This window comes from Lagopus leucura, unplaced genomic scaffold (genome assembly GCF_019238085.1).
Source record: "Lagopus leucura isolate 7727_CA_CO unplaced genomic scaffold, USGS_WTPT01 Super-Scaffold_100001, whole genome shotgun sequence".
Classification (NCBI taxonomy): domain Eukaryota; kingdom Metazoa; phylum Chordata; class Aves; order Galliformes; family Phasianidae; genus Lagopus; species Lagopus leucura.
In genome coordinates, this window is record NW_024962262.1 from 100,952,897 (window position 1) to 100,967,153 (window position 14,257).

Here is a 14,257-nt window from a genome sequence, read left to right on the forward strand (position 1 = left end):
CTATTGCAGTTTTGATGATTACTGGAGCTTTGGGTGGTTAGTCTTTAGGTTTCCTATGTAAGGTATACATCCATATTCTATACACATTTTTGTATTACATACACCAAACTAAATAATATTTTTAATATAAGCTTTAGTGTCTATATAAACTGAATTTTTCTTCCAAAAACATCTCAGTGGGCTAGTAATACTTACTGTCATTATGATGGAAATCTATGAGAGTATCCAAATGTTACTTTCTGCATCCTAGACATTGCTACCTAGAAACTCTTATTCAAGGTGGTTCATTACAAGTCTTACCTACAGGTGGGCCACAGCCTTCCTCTGGGAAATGCTACTGAACAACAATAAATTTAAAGCTAGCAAGAATATGACAGATGAGCCTGTATGTTCAAAGCTAGCATTGATCTTGCATTTGTAAGTATTCAGAGCTTGCCTAAAATGCCATCAGATGTGGACTGTACTGTCTAACAGTATCCATAGGGATATTATTGATATTGGTTATACATATAAACATTGTTAGCTATAATGATGGAAGAGGTGGAAGTGTGGTCTATGGAGGAAATGGCATATCCTCCTCTTGGAGACTTTCTTTGCACCATATTCTGGAGACCATATAGAATGAGAAAAAGCAAAATATGTGAGAAATGTTTTATGCAGGTCTGCAAATGAATACTGTCAAGACACTAAAGACATTGAGGCTAGTCTTCTGGACCAATCAGATGAGTGTTCTGTCTTCCCCTCTCTCACATCCTGCTCACAGATCTTACTCTAAGATGTGAACAGCTGGGAAGCCATTATCCTGGAGAGATGACAGTGTAAAAGATGAGGAAGAAGCAGTTAATAGCTGCTCTTTAGTTATCATGTTTCATGCATGTGTTTTGTTCTTTCCTGGCAAGCAGTTTCTAGGATTTTAAACTTACGGCTCTTTGTTGTACAATAGCCTTCAGAAGGTATGGTTACAGGAAGGACAGTTACCGATGCTTACTGGCAGTACTGGGAATTGTCTATAACATCACACTGTTAGAACATACTCCTCATTCCTTGTGCTGACTGGGACCCATTAGTTTGGCTGAGGTTAGTTTTGTTTTGTTTGTTTGGGTGTTTTTTGTTTGTTTGTTTGTTTTGTCTGGCTCAGAAACAAGTGTTGGTGTGGTGAGGAGAAGGTGTTGAATGGGAACCTGATGGAAGTGAATATCAAGAACAATAAATTTCTGCATATAGTCGTAGTTGAATACTCGGAGCAATTTATTAACATCTTCCAAAAGTGAAAGCCTTCAGTATAAGGGCATATAGAAAGACTGAGATTAAGCTCTAATGCTTAGCAGTTTACATGGATGCTGGAGTTCTCCCTCAGGACTTGTATCTTCTCTTGTGGACTATGGACTTAGCAAGAAGATGTGGGAAGATATCTGGATAATTCTCCTGCTTTCTCCTGTCTATATATTGTGTCTGTATTTCTATCTCTCTTTTTCTTACAGTCTTCTTTTCTCCTCCTCCCAGTCCCCCTTCCCTCTCCTTCAGGAGTTCCCCTTTTGCCCACACCTGATATTTAATCCTGGCAGAGTTAATGCCTTTTGCTGAGATCAGACCTGGCACTGGGGAATCATGTGACAGGTGAAAGTTGCTATAAATATAGTTGAACCCTGCCTTTGGGCAGGAAGAGGAGAAAGTGAGAGAGACACAAGGAGTAGGAGGGGCAGAGAGAAAGGGAGTGCAGAAGAACTTAGAGTGGTCTAATGAGAGAGAGAAAGGAAGGAAGGAAAGAACAGAAGAAAGTGCAGAGGCCATTTTCTAGGCCACACCATGAGGTGGTTCTAGGAAAGGACCAGAGCGGCAGCCCTGTTATAACTAAGCATGAGCAAGAGCAGAGACATGGAAAGCTCAAAGAGTATGACGCAGGAATCCAGATCGAAGTCAGCTTTGTGGGGGGGCACACCGCAATACGACTACATCAGCTTTGAGAAATGCACCCGTTATGGGATACCGTTGGAGGCGGGACGCGAGGCCAGGGGGACAGGGGACGACCTGCACTACCTGGACAACTCCCTCAGCCACCCACAGGTAGGGTCGGACTACTGGGATGTTTATGGCAGCACAGGTCTCAATGGGGTCACGTACATTCTTGGGGCTCCTGGAATGGTGCTGTAGAGCACACGTCCCTGTCTGTACCCAATCCTACCAATTCTCCCTTTTCCTTGTTGACTTCCAAGTAAGGCACTGGCTTTCACAGTCTTGCTTAGAATGCTGTCAGCGTTTCAAGTCATTGGGTATTTCCATCTATTATGACCGCAGTGTTAGAATGGTTAGGCTGGCATGAAAATCAATGAAACCATTACTGTATTCATAAATGCAAAGTGAAATTGTATCTGCTTTCAGCTGCATGCTGATTTTTAGGTAGAGCAGGAGAGGAAATAAAAGCAAGTAGAACAGTAATGAAGCTAGACAGATAGCTATCTGCATAGCTGAATGGACAGTCAAGCAGAGCTCTGTTCTGACTTTTCCCTGAACAAGAAGAGTAAGTCCACACTTGTATATGCATGCTGATAGTTTCAGTAGCTCTTCTGAGAGTTGTGAGGAATTTTCTAACCCTTAAACTTGACCTGACTCTCATTCTGGTTCATACGAAACTCAGAAAAGTATTTAGTACAAAGATGTACTCTAATTATGACCTCTTGTTCTATTGCCCTCTGTATCTCTTCTGCCTCTCCTTCTGGGACACCCTTCCACAGGGAGGTTTTACAGCCGTCTTGGTGTCTTATTTCCTGCCAGTCTGCTCAGACTGAGCTGACGTAGAAGGGTTTAGAGCAATGTAAAATTTGGTCAAGTGACAGGAGGGAGAGAGAACGTGTGAATGTGAAGTTCATACAGGGAAGATATGAGTGGAGATTTCTAAAATACCCTTACACATATCCTTGTGCCTGTGACTGGGGAATAGGGGAAGAGATGCATTAATCTCCCTAAGAACTGCATAATTCTGGAGTAGGAAAAGCCACATTTGCAACCAAGATGATCTCTTCCAGTAGATAAATATCCCAATGAGGATTGTGTCTGCCATGTTGCAAAAGACTAGGAAGCCAGTCCCATGGTCGTACTCAGAAATTTCTCTTCTGAAGTTGTGCAAAACATCTGGGAGATTGCAAATTATTTCTCTACTAAACTGTCCCAAACTGCTCCCTGGCTGATTCAGAAGCAACAGTCAGAACCAGGAGGTGTCTGGACAGAGTTAATGCTTTATTTATATTTTCAAGTGAGTTACGTTGAGATTTTGCATTTGGGATGTGACCTGGCCCTCTCATGGGATGCAAGTGGAGCAATGCCTAGGGCTGGAAGGCTGAGGTGGGTTATGGAAATGGAAATGCACGTTGTGTTACATGAACCATTAGTCAGTTGGGATACAAAAAAAAATATACCAGTTCACATGTATCCACTCTGCAGACTATTCCCACATGGATGAAACCTCTCTTAGAAGGTGACATAGTTGACACAGTGAGGCAGAAAAACCTATTTCTTGCTGCCTGGCCCTGGGGTGTCTTTGTTTTCATCCCCACAGGCATGCCAGTCAATGAATGTAGCCAAAATCCAGCACAAACAAGCAGGACATCAGATGCATTCCCATACAAGTCTTCAGGCAGTAACATCCCCAAGCAAATATGCATTTGTGAATGCAGTTTTCAGTCTTGAAAACAGACAGTCATATTTATAGATCTAATGCAAATATGCCCTAGAAATGCTGTTATGTAAAAATCACACAGTTACATATATAATATGAAGGCATGTTGTTGTAAAACCAGTCTTGCTGTGCATGTGTATTTTGATAGCCATTAATTAACATGTAGGTAAATTATAAACATTCATACTATCACACACATCTTGTACAGGCATGCACGTTTATGCTATTGGCATGATAAACAATCTGCTGCACGTGCTTTCATCTGTTTCCACGCAGAATACTTACTGCTGTGATGTGAAAAAAACAGGTAGATGTTTTAGTTCTGTTGTGCCAATTGCTTGTGCTAGCTGTTCCTTTCTATTTTATATGTAAGTTGGAAGCTATTTCAGACAGAATACATGATTTTACAAGGCAAAAAATTTGATCGTTGGCCTGGGATTCTCTAATAATACATAGTTAATATATTAGATAATAGATAATGTAATAAAAATAGATAATAATGTGTACTTAATTTGTGAGAATTGGGATAACTGTATCATAGAATCATAGAACGGCTTAGGTTGGAGAGGACCTTAAAGGTCACCCAGTTCCAACCCCCTGCCACAAGCAGAGTTGCCACCCACCAGACCAGGCTGCCCAGGGCCTGAGCTGGCCTTGAATGCCATCCTGGGAGGATGAAGTGTTCCACTATTTCTCTGGGAAATCTGTTCCACCATAACCTCTCTCTAAGTAAAAATTTTCTGCCTACCGTCTAACCTAAACCTCCCATCTTTTAGTTTAAAGCCGTTCCCCCTGCTCCTATCACTATCAGTGTAAAAAGTCAGTCCCTGTCTCTCTTGTAAGCTTTTGACTTAGAGACTAGAGATTTTATCTACCATTTAGAATGATATCTTGAAGAGATTTTTGCTCTCCCTTTAAGTTCAGTAATGTCAGCACTTCACAGAAACGCTAGGAAAAAAAAGCTCAAGTGATTGTTTCTCACACAGCCCAAATACTTATAACAGTAGATATATATCAGAAAATAGATTTATAAAATTTATGTTCTTCTGAATTGTGGGTTTCTGTGTTTTTATCTTCCTGCATGAAAAATAAGAACCTTTCCTCAAGCAGATCAGACTGATGAAGTGTTTATATGATACAGCATTTGTGAGGTAGGAAAGGGTATTCATGGCAGAGAGCTCCAGCAGCAGTACACAGATGGGTGCCACAGTAACACAGTGTAATAATTAATTGGGCAACGCAGTATTACAGAGTCACAGACTCAAAGAGAGACTTGAGAGGGCCTCTGGAGTTCTCTAGCCCAATGCCTTGTTCACAGGATTTATCCAAGTAAGTACTGAGTATCCCCAGGTATGAAGACGCTTAGCCCATCTGGGCACCTGTTCCTATGCTGAATTACCCTCAGGTTTTCTTTCTACACATTCGAACATACTTTTGTTGCAAGTTTTGCCTTTTTTCTCCTGTCCTTCACTTTGCCTTTCTGAGAAGTCTGGCTCTTTTTTCTCTCCAGCCCTCTCACTCCCCACAGGTAGAGAGTACTGCTATTAGATCTCCCCTTTGCCTTTATTTCTTTGGGGACAACTATTATTTTGGAGCTGATCCCTGTCTGTCACACGTGTCTCATTAGCTCTATGCATAAGCAGTTGAGACTAGACTTTGTACTATGGAAGGTAATTTCAGGAACAACAGCATGTCTCCAAGGTAGGAGTGGAAGGGATGAGCAGTCTGCAGAGCCCACAGCAGATTCAATGGCCAGGAGCAGCAACGTGCACTGGTGGTGCTGGAGGAAGGGATTTCATGACTAGAGTTTGTTGTGGAGAGTAATTGCTGAATCTGAATGGCATGGGAAATAACTTAGGGTATGGACAGAGAGAGGAGTGAAGATTTAAGTAGATGATCAGCATCAGAATAGCTATCAGAAAAGGCTTGATGTTGTGAGAACTTTCTTGAAAACTTTTCGTCCATTAAACAACGATGTCCCTCCCACTTCCACATGCAACATCTTTAACAGTATTTATACATTCATTGGTTTTTACACTGTTATCGTGTTCTCATTCAGAATTTAGCCAAGCTGGACATAATAATACTACCGTTTTCTGTCTCAACTCTTTAAGTGATGATATATTTTAAAATTCTCTTCAGATTTTGTGTTGCTCAGAAAGAGGTAGTATCAAAAGAATACAACAGTGTAAGCACTACAGTGTTTTGGTTTTAGTTTTACCTGCATTCTAATGGAAAGGATATTTCTTGCCTAGCATTTTTTCTATGAGGTCATCCTCTGATATTTTTTTTTAATCTTTCTCTGTCTTACTATTATTGAATATAAACTGAAGCAGTGCCAGAGTCCCAGAGAAATAAAGCATGTGTATGAAGCGTTATTTAAGTGAGTTGAGACCAATTTGTCCTCCAGGACATCGTTATGTCCTGAAACTAGTTCTTTTTTCTTTCACATCCTGATTTCATAGTTTTCCAGTTAGATACAAACCATGAACTTTTCCATCTGAATAGATGGAGGACTTTAATTTGAACAAGATGGTTGAGAAGGTAGTTCATAATTTGGATTAAGTTCATAGTTTGGATTAAGCTCCATTTGATATAAAGCAATCCCTCATGAGCATGTAAAGGCAATGAAAAATTAGCTGAGGTGATATGAAGGTGCATTTATCTAAAATCTGTTGGTGCTTGGCACTGCTGCCTGAAATAGATACAGTGAGAGAAACAGGGATTAATCTGCTATTTGCTATTGGATTTTATATGTGATAACCTATACAAAGTCTGGCAGGTCCTTCATCTTGATGTTTCACCATCCTGTCTATATTATGGAGATCAGAGCATGGCCACTCTTCACTGCTAAGAGTATGTATCAGTTAATTTGGCTAGACTCTGGTGATAATAATGGGGTTAGTAATTAAATAAAATATAATTTTCCAGTGCAGAGATGGATGGATGGAAGAATAGGTTTAGATATTCAGGTGGGATCAATTTGTTTCAGAGATGGAAGGCAAGTCGTCATAAGAACAGAATGATTTAAAAGCCTACGTGCATGTTCTGTGAAAATATGTGAAAATATAACAGAGATTTTAAAGGGAGCCATTGCACATGGTTCAAGTGTCTTATATACAGGCAAATAAACTACTTAGGACTTTCAGTCACATTTGGCCACTGAAAATCTAACTTGCTTTGACACTGAAATGGCTGTTCAGAGAAGCTGGGAAATTTCTGCCCCTGAAGATGACTAGGACTTGCCCATACAATGCTCTGAGCATCCTGATTGGCCTTGGAGTTAGCATAGTGTGAGCTAGGAGAAACTTGGAAAGAGAAATTGGAAGAGAAACCCCCCAGAGGTGCTTTCCGGAGTTCAACCTTCTGTGAATCTCCAAATCTATCTGATCTCAAATTCTCTTACAAATAAGTTATTTGCTTTATTGCCATTCTCCTGATGATGTTTCAATTAATGGAAATCTCAAGGGTGCAGGAGCAATAGCTTCTGTATCTCTTAGAAAAGAGAAGAAGTAAAGCTGTGAGGTAGAATTGTCTCCTAAGCTCATGGTAGGTAGAGCTCCGTATCTCAAATGTCTTTTCATTCTCCAGCTGAAGTGTCTGACTTTTTGCTGACTCCCTCTTGCCACTTAAAGTATCTCAGAGAAGTAGGTATTGTGCTAGGAGAAAGCAGGTTCTAGCAGGTGGGAATTGCCAAGATCACAGGCTCAGCATCAGGCAGGAAACTGATGTAAAGTCATAGTTCGTAGATAGAAGCGAAGGGAAGAGATCTGTTCACAGCTTCTCAAATTCACATCTTCCCCATATATACCATGAAAAAATGAGGGAGAATAACTTCTGGGGGAACCTGATGGACACAGTCAGGATCCTCCCAGCTTCCTTGAGAACTCCTTTTTGACAAGCTGGCACAACTGACAGTTTTATCACTGATCCATGCGAGCAACATTGTTGGCAAGCTCATGTAGCTGCTTGTGAATTGCATAATATCAAATGTTTTCAAGATTAGTATCTGATAACAAGGGCTAGATTAGGTAATTAAAAAAAAAAATCAGATGAATTAGAGATATGTGGGGATTTACTAGAATGCTTTGGGTAGATAACGGGAGGTGCTGTGTGGTACCTCTGCTATTTGTGAGCTGATGCTTCTTCTTTTCCACTCAAGACACCACCAGTGGCTGCATACCCTATTAAGCATTCCTTGGCAGCAGAGTGAACAGATGCAGAGCATTCCTGCAACCTATTTAGTAGTGTGATACCTCTCTAAATTTTAAGAGTTGTTTTGCAGTGCTGCTGAAGACAGCCCTAAGACTGGCAGCCTCATGTGAACAGTTCTGACCTTCTTTTGTACTTCCAAAAAGCCTGCCCAATCTTTTGCCTTCAGACCTGAGCCTGCTCATTCTGAGGATCTTAAAAAGCAGTTAGCATTCTGTTACCGTAGCTTGTACACCCAAAAGAAGATGCAAAGATTTTAGTGAGATTGGGAAAAGGGAACCAGGAAGGAAAAGGAAAAAAATAATGAATTGCCTCTGTCTGAGTCTTTGTGTCTGTCTCCTTGCTTGAATACATCTGACTGCACCTCTTACTGTTAGTAAATATGCCTTTTCATTTTTAACAATACTTGTGAAGGAATATTTGCCTTCCATCTTCATTTTGCTCTCTCTTGCTTTCTGCTTCTCCAGCTTTATGGACAATACACAGACCAGATAACTGACTTTGCTGAGAAGGAAGCAGCAAAACTACTGAATACAAAGCAGGCCCAAAAGAACAACGAAAGACCCCTGAAACGTGAGAGTCAAGTAGAGATAAAAGAAGAACGCTATTCCAAATGCCAAGGTAGGAATCATTTATCCTTGCTTACCCTGGGACCAGATATTGGGTAGAACAGTCAAAGAGATTGGAATTTAAGCAAGACAAAAAGACAAGGAGACTTTGACAGGGGAGAAGTAGAGAAGGAATGAGGAGCCATCTTGTTTTTAAAAGGTGTTTGCATGCTACGTGTAGGAATAACTGCTCCCAAGTTTTTTTTTTTTTTTTCCCACAACAGATCTCTATAACAGGAGGGAAGATATTTTAGCTGCTAGTGCACAAGAGGTTAAATTATCTTGTCCCTTCATTTTATTTTGAAACTTCAAAAAATTTTGAAAGACTGCAAGGAAGGGATGGGTCTCAGGCCTTCAACACTAAGTCCGTAATTCTTTCAAATACATTCTTTTGGTGGTCAGTTCTCAACACAGAAGCACAGATTTCATCTATGTTGTCTCCATTTTTCTGGTTCTCTTTTCTCTCCACAGACTGTGCTAGACGCATCCAGAAATATGTCACCAGGAAACTTGGAGAAGACTGGATTTTCTTGGTTCTGTTGGGTTTGGTCATGGCGTTGGTGAGCTGGGGAATGGATTATGCCAGTGCAAAGAGTCTACAGGGTGGGTCTCATTCAGGTGTTGCAAAAGCATACTGTAAATGTTATAAATATTTTTACAAAGCCCAGTGACCAACATTCCTCTTCCTTTAATATCGTCGATACCTCAGGAAGACTTGCAAACACAGTAGAGAGAAGGTTAACTAAGAAAAGGTTCTTTAAAGGAGTGATAGGGAAATATTTCTAAGTGGGCAGGGAGCAAAGGACGTGTGTACCATTCAAAGATAAGCCATTATTTTTACTCACTTTCAATCCTTCTCTTGCTTATGTGTAAGGGAACACTGTGTGACTTCGGCCCTTCCTATTATACAGTGTGCCATCCTCTCCAGATCTGTTGAGCAGATCTGGGGGATGTGGGGACAGGAAAGGGCTCTTTGATGCCCTCTTGATACAGTTCTCTCTGCCTTTATCCTCATTATTATTCTTCTCAAATTTTATTTATACAGTTCTCTGGTGTTTTCTGCTACATGGAACCATAGTGCTCTTTACTTAAACTTTTTTTTTAACAACGATCTCACAATCACTTGATTATATTACTTCTCTACAGCATTCCTCTGGTTCCCACACCCTTTTCCAGCTTTAAAAATTACAAAATCTTTCAGTGGCCTTGCCTCCCATCCCCATGCACACAAATGCATGCATCATTGCCAACATGCTGTTAATTGCACTTCAGAAGAAATGATTTATGCAAAATTCTTAGGAGCACACGTGTATATTTTACTCCATCTCTTTCATTTTGGCAAGGAATCTCAGCTTGCATGTGTGCCAGAGAACGTCTCAAAAAAGGAACACCCTCTGAGTTTGCATGCACAAGGCCCATGTTGTAACAGCTGTCACCTCTCCCTTCATGCTGCTGTTCTAGAAATCAAATTGTAAGCAGGGCTTCTGAGGTAGTTTTTCTGAAGGAACTGTTTTTCATGTGGTTGAAATGGAGGAGAGGACACTAACTTTGCTGTCCCTCGGGGCCCATATAACACCCTCCAGCTGCTAAATGAAAAGATCCTGCACAGAAATTCACCCTTGCAAGTGAAAGTAAGACAGCTCTTCCAATGCCACATTACAGCACAGGTATTAATAATGTCTGATAGCAGAGGATCGCTTGTATCCATTCCTGCAGAAGGCATATATTACTTGAGATTTTGTACTTTAAATGAAACAAGGTTTTACCCTATTTGTCTTAGAAAATTAGGACTTTTAGATAGCTTTTCTCAGGGAGATTTAGTAGGGGCAGGTGTGGGCTTTTGTTTGTGATTCTTTAAAGTTTACCAAACTGATTGGAGCATCTGTGGTTACTGACAACTTCTTTCTTTGTTTACAGCCTACAAGTGGATGTACAGAGAGCTGCACCCGAATGTTCCTTTGCAGTATCTGGTGTGGGTATCATACCCACTTGTTCTCATACTGTTTGCAGCTGTCTTCTGCCACCTCGTCTCTCCACAGGCTGTTGGTGAGGGTAGAAGGCATGGCAAGATCTGTTTCCGTCTGTCTCTTTTTTCTTATTCTTCTTGCCTTTGGGTTTTCTATATCCTCTGCTCTGTTGTTGTTTTCAGGGTCTGGGATCCCAGAACTCAAGACAATTATGAGGGGAGTGGTCCTCAAGGAATATCTCACTCTCCAAGCATTTGTGGCCAAAGTTGTGGGCCTCACAGCAGGGCTTGGAAGTGGCATGCCTGTAGGGAAAGAGGTAAATATTGCTATGTTCATGTGCAGTAGCAGCCAGGGTCTAGGAAGGAGTTGTCTATGCAAGAATCTTTAAATGTTTCCTTTTCCTTGACCCCATTCCTCTTGTCAAAGCTCTGTTTTTCCCAGCAGCACTTGTCTTCCACTAAACATTTCCTTCTACTTTGAAAAGCTTCATATACGTAGGTAGCTCTGAAAGTAACACAACCAATTTATTTCTATGGAAACAAAAGCAGCTACAAAGAGCACAATAACACTATTTGACAGAGCAAATTGTCAGCTACAAAATGTTATTTGTCAACATAGTCATCACCGTTAGCTATGCATTTTCGCCAGCAATGGACAAGAGCCTGCATGCCACGCTTGTTAAAAATCTTCATGGACATCCAGAACGTGGCTTGTCTTGCATGTCACTGTCTCCTCTGCTGAAACATCACCCACAGCTTCATTGTGCTCACATCCCATGCTCGGTTTCCATCAACATTCAGCAAACATCAATCGGTGCCATTTTTCCCACATGGAGGAATTCAGTTCCACATTTGGGCTTCATACACACATCCATGTCAGATGCCATTTTGTCAGACTGCCCCTCTGTCTTATGACAACAAAATTTCATGGAATACTGGTGGGAATCAAAGAAACACAGAATCATAGGAGTTGTAAGGGTCTTTTGGAGATCATCTAGTCCAAACCCCTTGCTAAAACAAGTTCCCTACAGTAGGTTAGGTAGAAAACTATCCAGATGAGTTTTGAGTATCTCCAGAGAAGAAGGCTCCACAGCATCCCTGGACAGCTTGTTCCAGTGCTCTGTAACTCTCAAAGTAAATGGCTTTTCCTCATGTTCATATGGAACTTCCTATGTTCCAGTTTGTGCCCAGTGCCCCTTGTTCTGTTACTGAGCACAGCTGAAAAGTGCCTCGCCATATCCAGCTGACTTGCACTCATTAGACATTGGTAAGTGTTGATGATAAGACTTTGCTCAGTCTTCTCCAGGTTGAACAGTCCTAGATCTCAGCCTTTTGTCATAAGGGAGATGCTCCAGGCCCCTAATAATCCTTATGGCCCTCCACTGCACTCTCTCTAGAAATTCCCTGACCTCAAACTGCAGAGCCCAGAACTGGACACTGAATTCCAAAGGTGGCCTCACCAGGGCAGAGTAGACAGGGAGGATCATTTCCCTCAACCTGCTGGCCATGCTCTTAGTACAGTCCAAGACACCGTTGGCCTTCTTGGCCACAATGGTACAATGCTGGCTCATAGCCAACCTGTTGTTTACCTGGGCACCCAGGTCCTTCTCTGCAGAGTTCCTCTCCAGCAGATCAGACCCTAACCTGTACTGATCCATGCAATTATTTCTCCTCAGGTGTAGCACTCTGCACTTGTCCTTGTTGAATCTCATTAGGTTTTCTCCCCACCCAACTGGAAGCTTCAACCTCTACTGCCACACCAAGGAATTACTTTTGAAGCTGCCTTTGTAGAAAAAAAAAAAAAATAGCTCTTTCTAATTTGTTTCCTCCTGTTTTCTTGCAGGGCCCTTTTGTGCATATTGCCAGCATCTGTGCAGCAGTGCTCAGCAAGTTTATGTCAATTTTCTGTGGTGTATACGAGGTAAGGCACATGTCTCTGGCATTCAGTTCTTCCACAGGCTGAACTGTTAAGACACATTGACAGGCAGCACACAGATGGAATATACAGATTGAAGTTCACTATGCTTTTCTAAAGCAGAAGGATACTGGCCAAAGAAAACTGTAGTAGAACACCAGATGTACAACTGAATAACCACGCAGAATCAATTGTGTGTTATCTACCACATGACACAGATACTGGTTAAGAACACGCATTTCACAAGTTCTCTGTCTCACAGTTCCAATTCCTTTGCACTGTGATCAATGTCTGTGTGGGGAAAAAAAACAAAACAAAACAAAACAAAAAACAAACCTTAAATAGCTGTGGATAAAGATCAATTTGTCTTTAAGGTAGGATGTAGAGCATTACTAATTATAGCCACTGACTCTGCCTCTGGGCTTTTGCTGTTGCAAAACGGCCTCTGCCGGCTGATTGATGTATTGACAAATTGTGGTCGGGAAAAAATAACCCAAAAACAACACAGTCGCTATTAACCACATATATAGCTGTGTGTAGGAACTGCTTTACAAACTCCTAACAGTAGCTGTAATACAACAATAGGAGGTGCTGTTTCACTTGATCCTGTATATGCATAAGGATCAAATCTCGCTACTGTAGGCTGAGTGTACTAAAAACTGCTAAAGTGTGTAGAGCCTGTTATTTGTGATAGCAGTGGCTGAATCTGCAATTGGCTGTTGCTTTGTTTTGTTCTTCTGGACCCTAACACTTTGGCTTTGCTCCCTCTAACCACAGCATGCCTTTCTCTGGCTGCCCTCTCTGTTCCAGAAAGAGCACAGGCAGCTCGACCTCCTGGTGATGGCTTGCTCAGTTGGAGTTGGATGTTGCTTCGGGGCTCTTCTTGGAGGCAAGTGACTTCCTGTCTGTGACTTTTAATGTAAAACTCCACCTCTTGCTGTGAGACCTCCTGCTCTCAAGCAGGTTCCCCAGAGATGTCTCTTGACTTCTTTAGCATCATGAGTTCTTTCTTTAATTATGTAGCTAGTGGCATTGAAAGAAAGGGAAAGGATAATCTTGGAAAAGCCAAAGGAAAATTGACAGCATTTGAGTGCAAAATTCTAAAGCAACAACTCCAACTTTTCTAACAATGTATCTCGCTCAGTCTCTTCCTACCATGAAAATTGTTCATTGTTCTCTCACTCTGGGAGTCCTAAGGTCTGTCCAGCAAATCAGTAAATACAGAGAAGTTAAAAAAAAAAAAGTAATCATCTAATGGCAGGAGATGATGACAAGAATGACCAGGAGTGATGAACAAAGAATCTATGGTATTTATGCCTTCAGTATTGGACTGGAGAACAGAAATAGCAGTGTGTAAAATCTTGCATTCCCCATGTAAAAGAAGTGTTGCAGGGCCAGGAAGATGATTGGGGGGCTGGAATGACGTATGAGGAGAGGTTGAGGGATCTGAGCTTGCTCAATGTAAAGGAGGAAAAGCTAATGGGAGATGTCTAGCTGGTGCCATCAGCCACCTAGGGGATTTTGGAGGAGATAAAGTCAGGCTGTTTTCAGAGGGGCTCAGTGGAAGAGGCAAGGACACAACTTGTGATAAGGGAAATTGTAATTTTTTATAAGGAAGTTGCTCCCCTTTTCCAAAGGTGGTTCAGTAATTGTACAGATGCTCGGAGAACCTAGAGATTCCCTACCCATAGAAACGTTCAGGACTCACTTGGACAAGATCCTGAGCACCCTGCTTGAGCCTTGGAGGTAGTGCAACTCTGAGCAGGGAACTGGAAAAGGAGATACCTTCTAGGCAAAAACTTGCTGTGAGTCTGTGACAGCATTGTAGTGTAAGAATGAATTGAAAGTTATCATAATTTTTACAGCTCTAGTTGATTTCCTCT

General features: G+C 41.4%; 1 protein-coding gene across 9 annotated transcripts in view; it reads left to right on the top strand.

Annotated features, from left to right (window-relative positions):
- Window positions 1-14,257, top strand: part of CLCN1 (chloride voltage-gated channel 1) — a 58,957-nt gene that overhangs the window by 19,571 nt on the left and 25,129 nt on the right. For 5 of the 9 annotated variants that reach the window (XM_042867391.1, XM_042867392.1, XM_042867393.1 and 2 more), the window contains exons 1-6: window positions 1,679-2,064; window positions 8,353-8,506; window positions 8,965-9,096; window positions 10,411-10,539; window positions 10,643-10,776; window positions 12,303-12,380. In XM_042867391.1, coding sequence (XP_042723325.1) covers window positions 1,858-2,064; window positions 8,353-8,506; window positions 8,965-9,096; window positions 10,411-10,539; window positions 10,643-10,776; window positions 12,303-12,380 — 834 coding nt within the window. In that variant the 5' untranslated portion in view covers window positions 1,679-1,857. Of the gene's footprint in view, window positions 1-1,678; window positions 2,065-8,352; window positions 8,507-8,964; window positions 9,097-10,410; window positions 10,553-10,642; window positions 10,777-12,302; window positions 12,381-14,257 lie in introns of those variants that run through there. The other 4 variants (XM_042867396.1, XM_042867397.1, XM_042867395.1 and 1 more) reach the window with 3 other exon arrangements.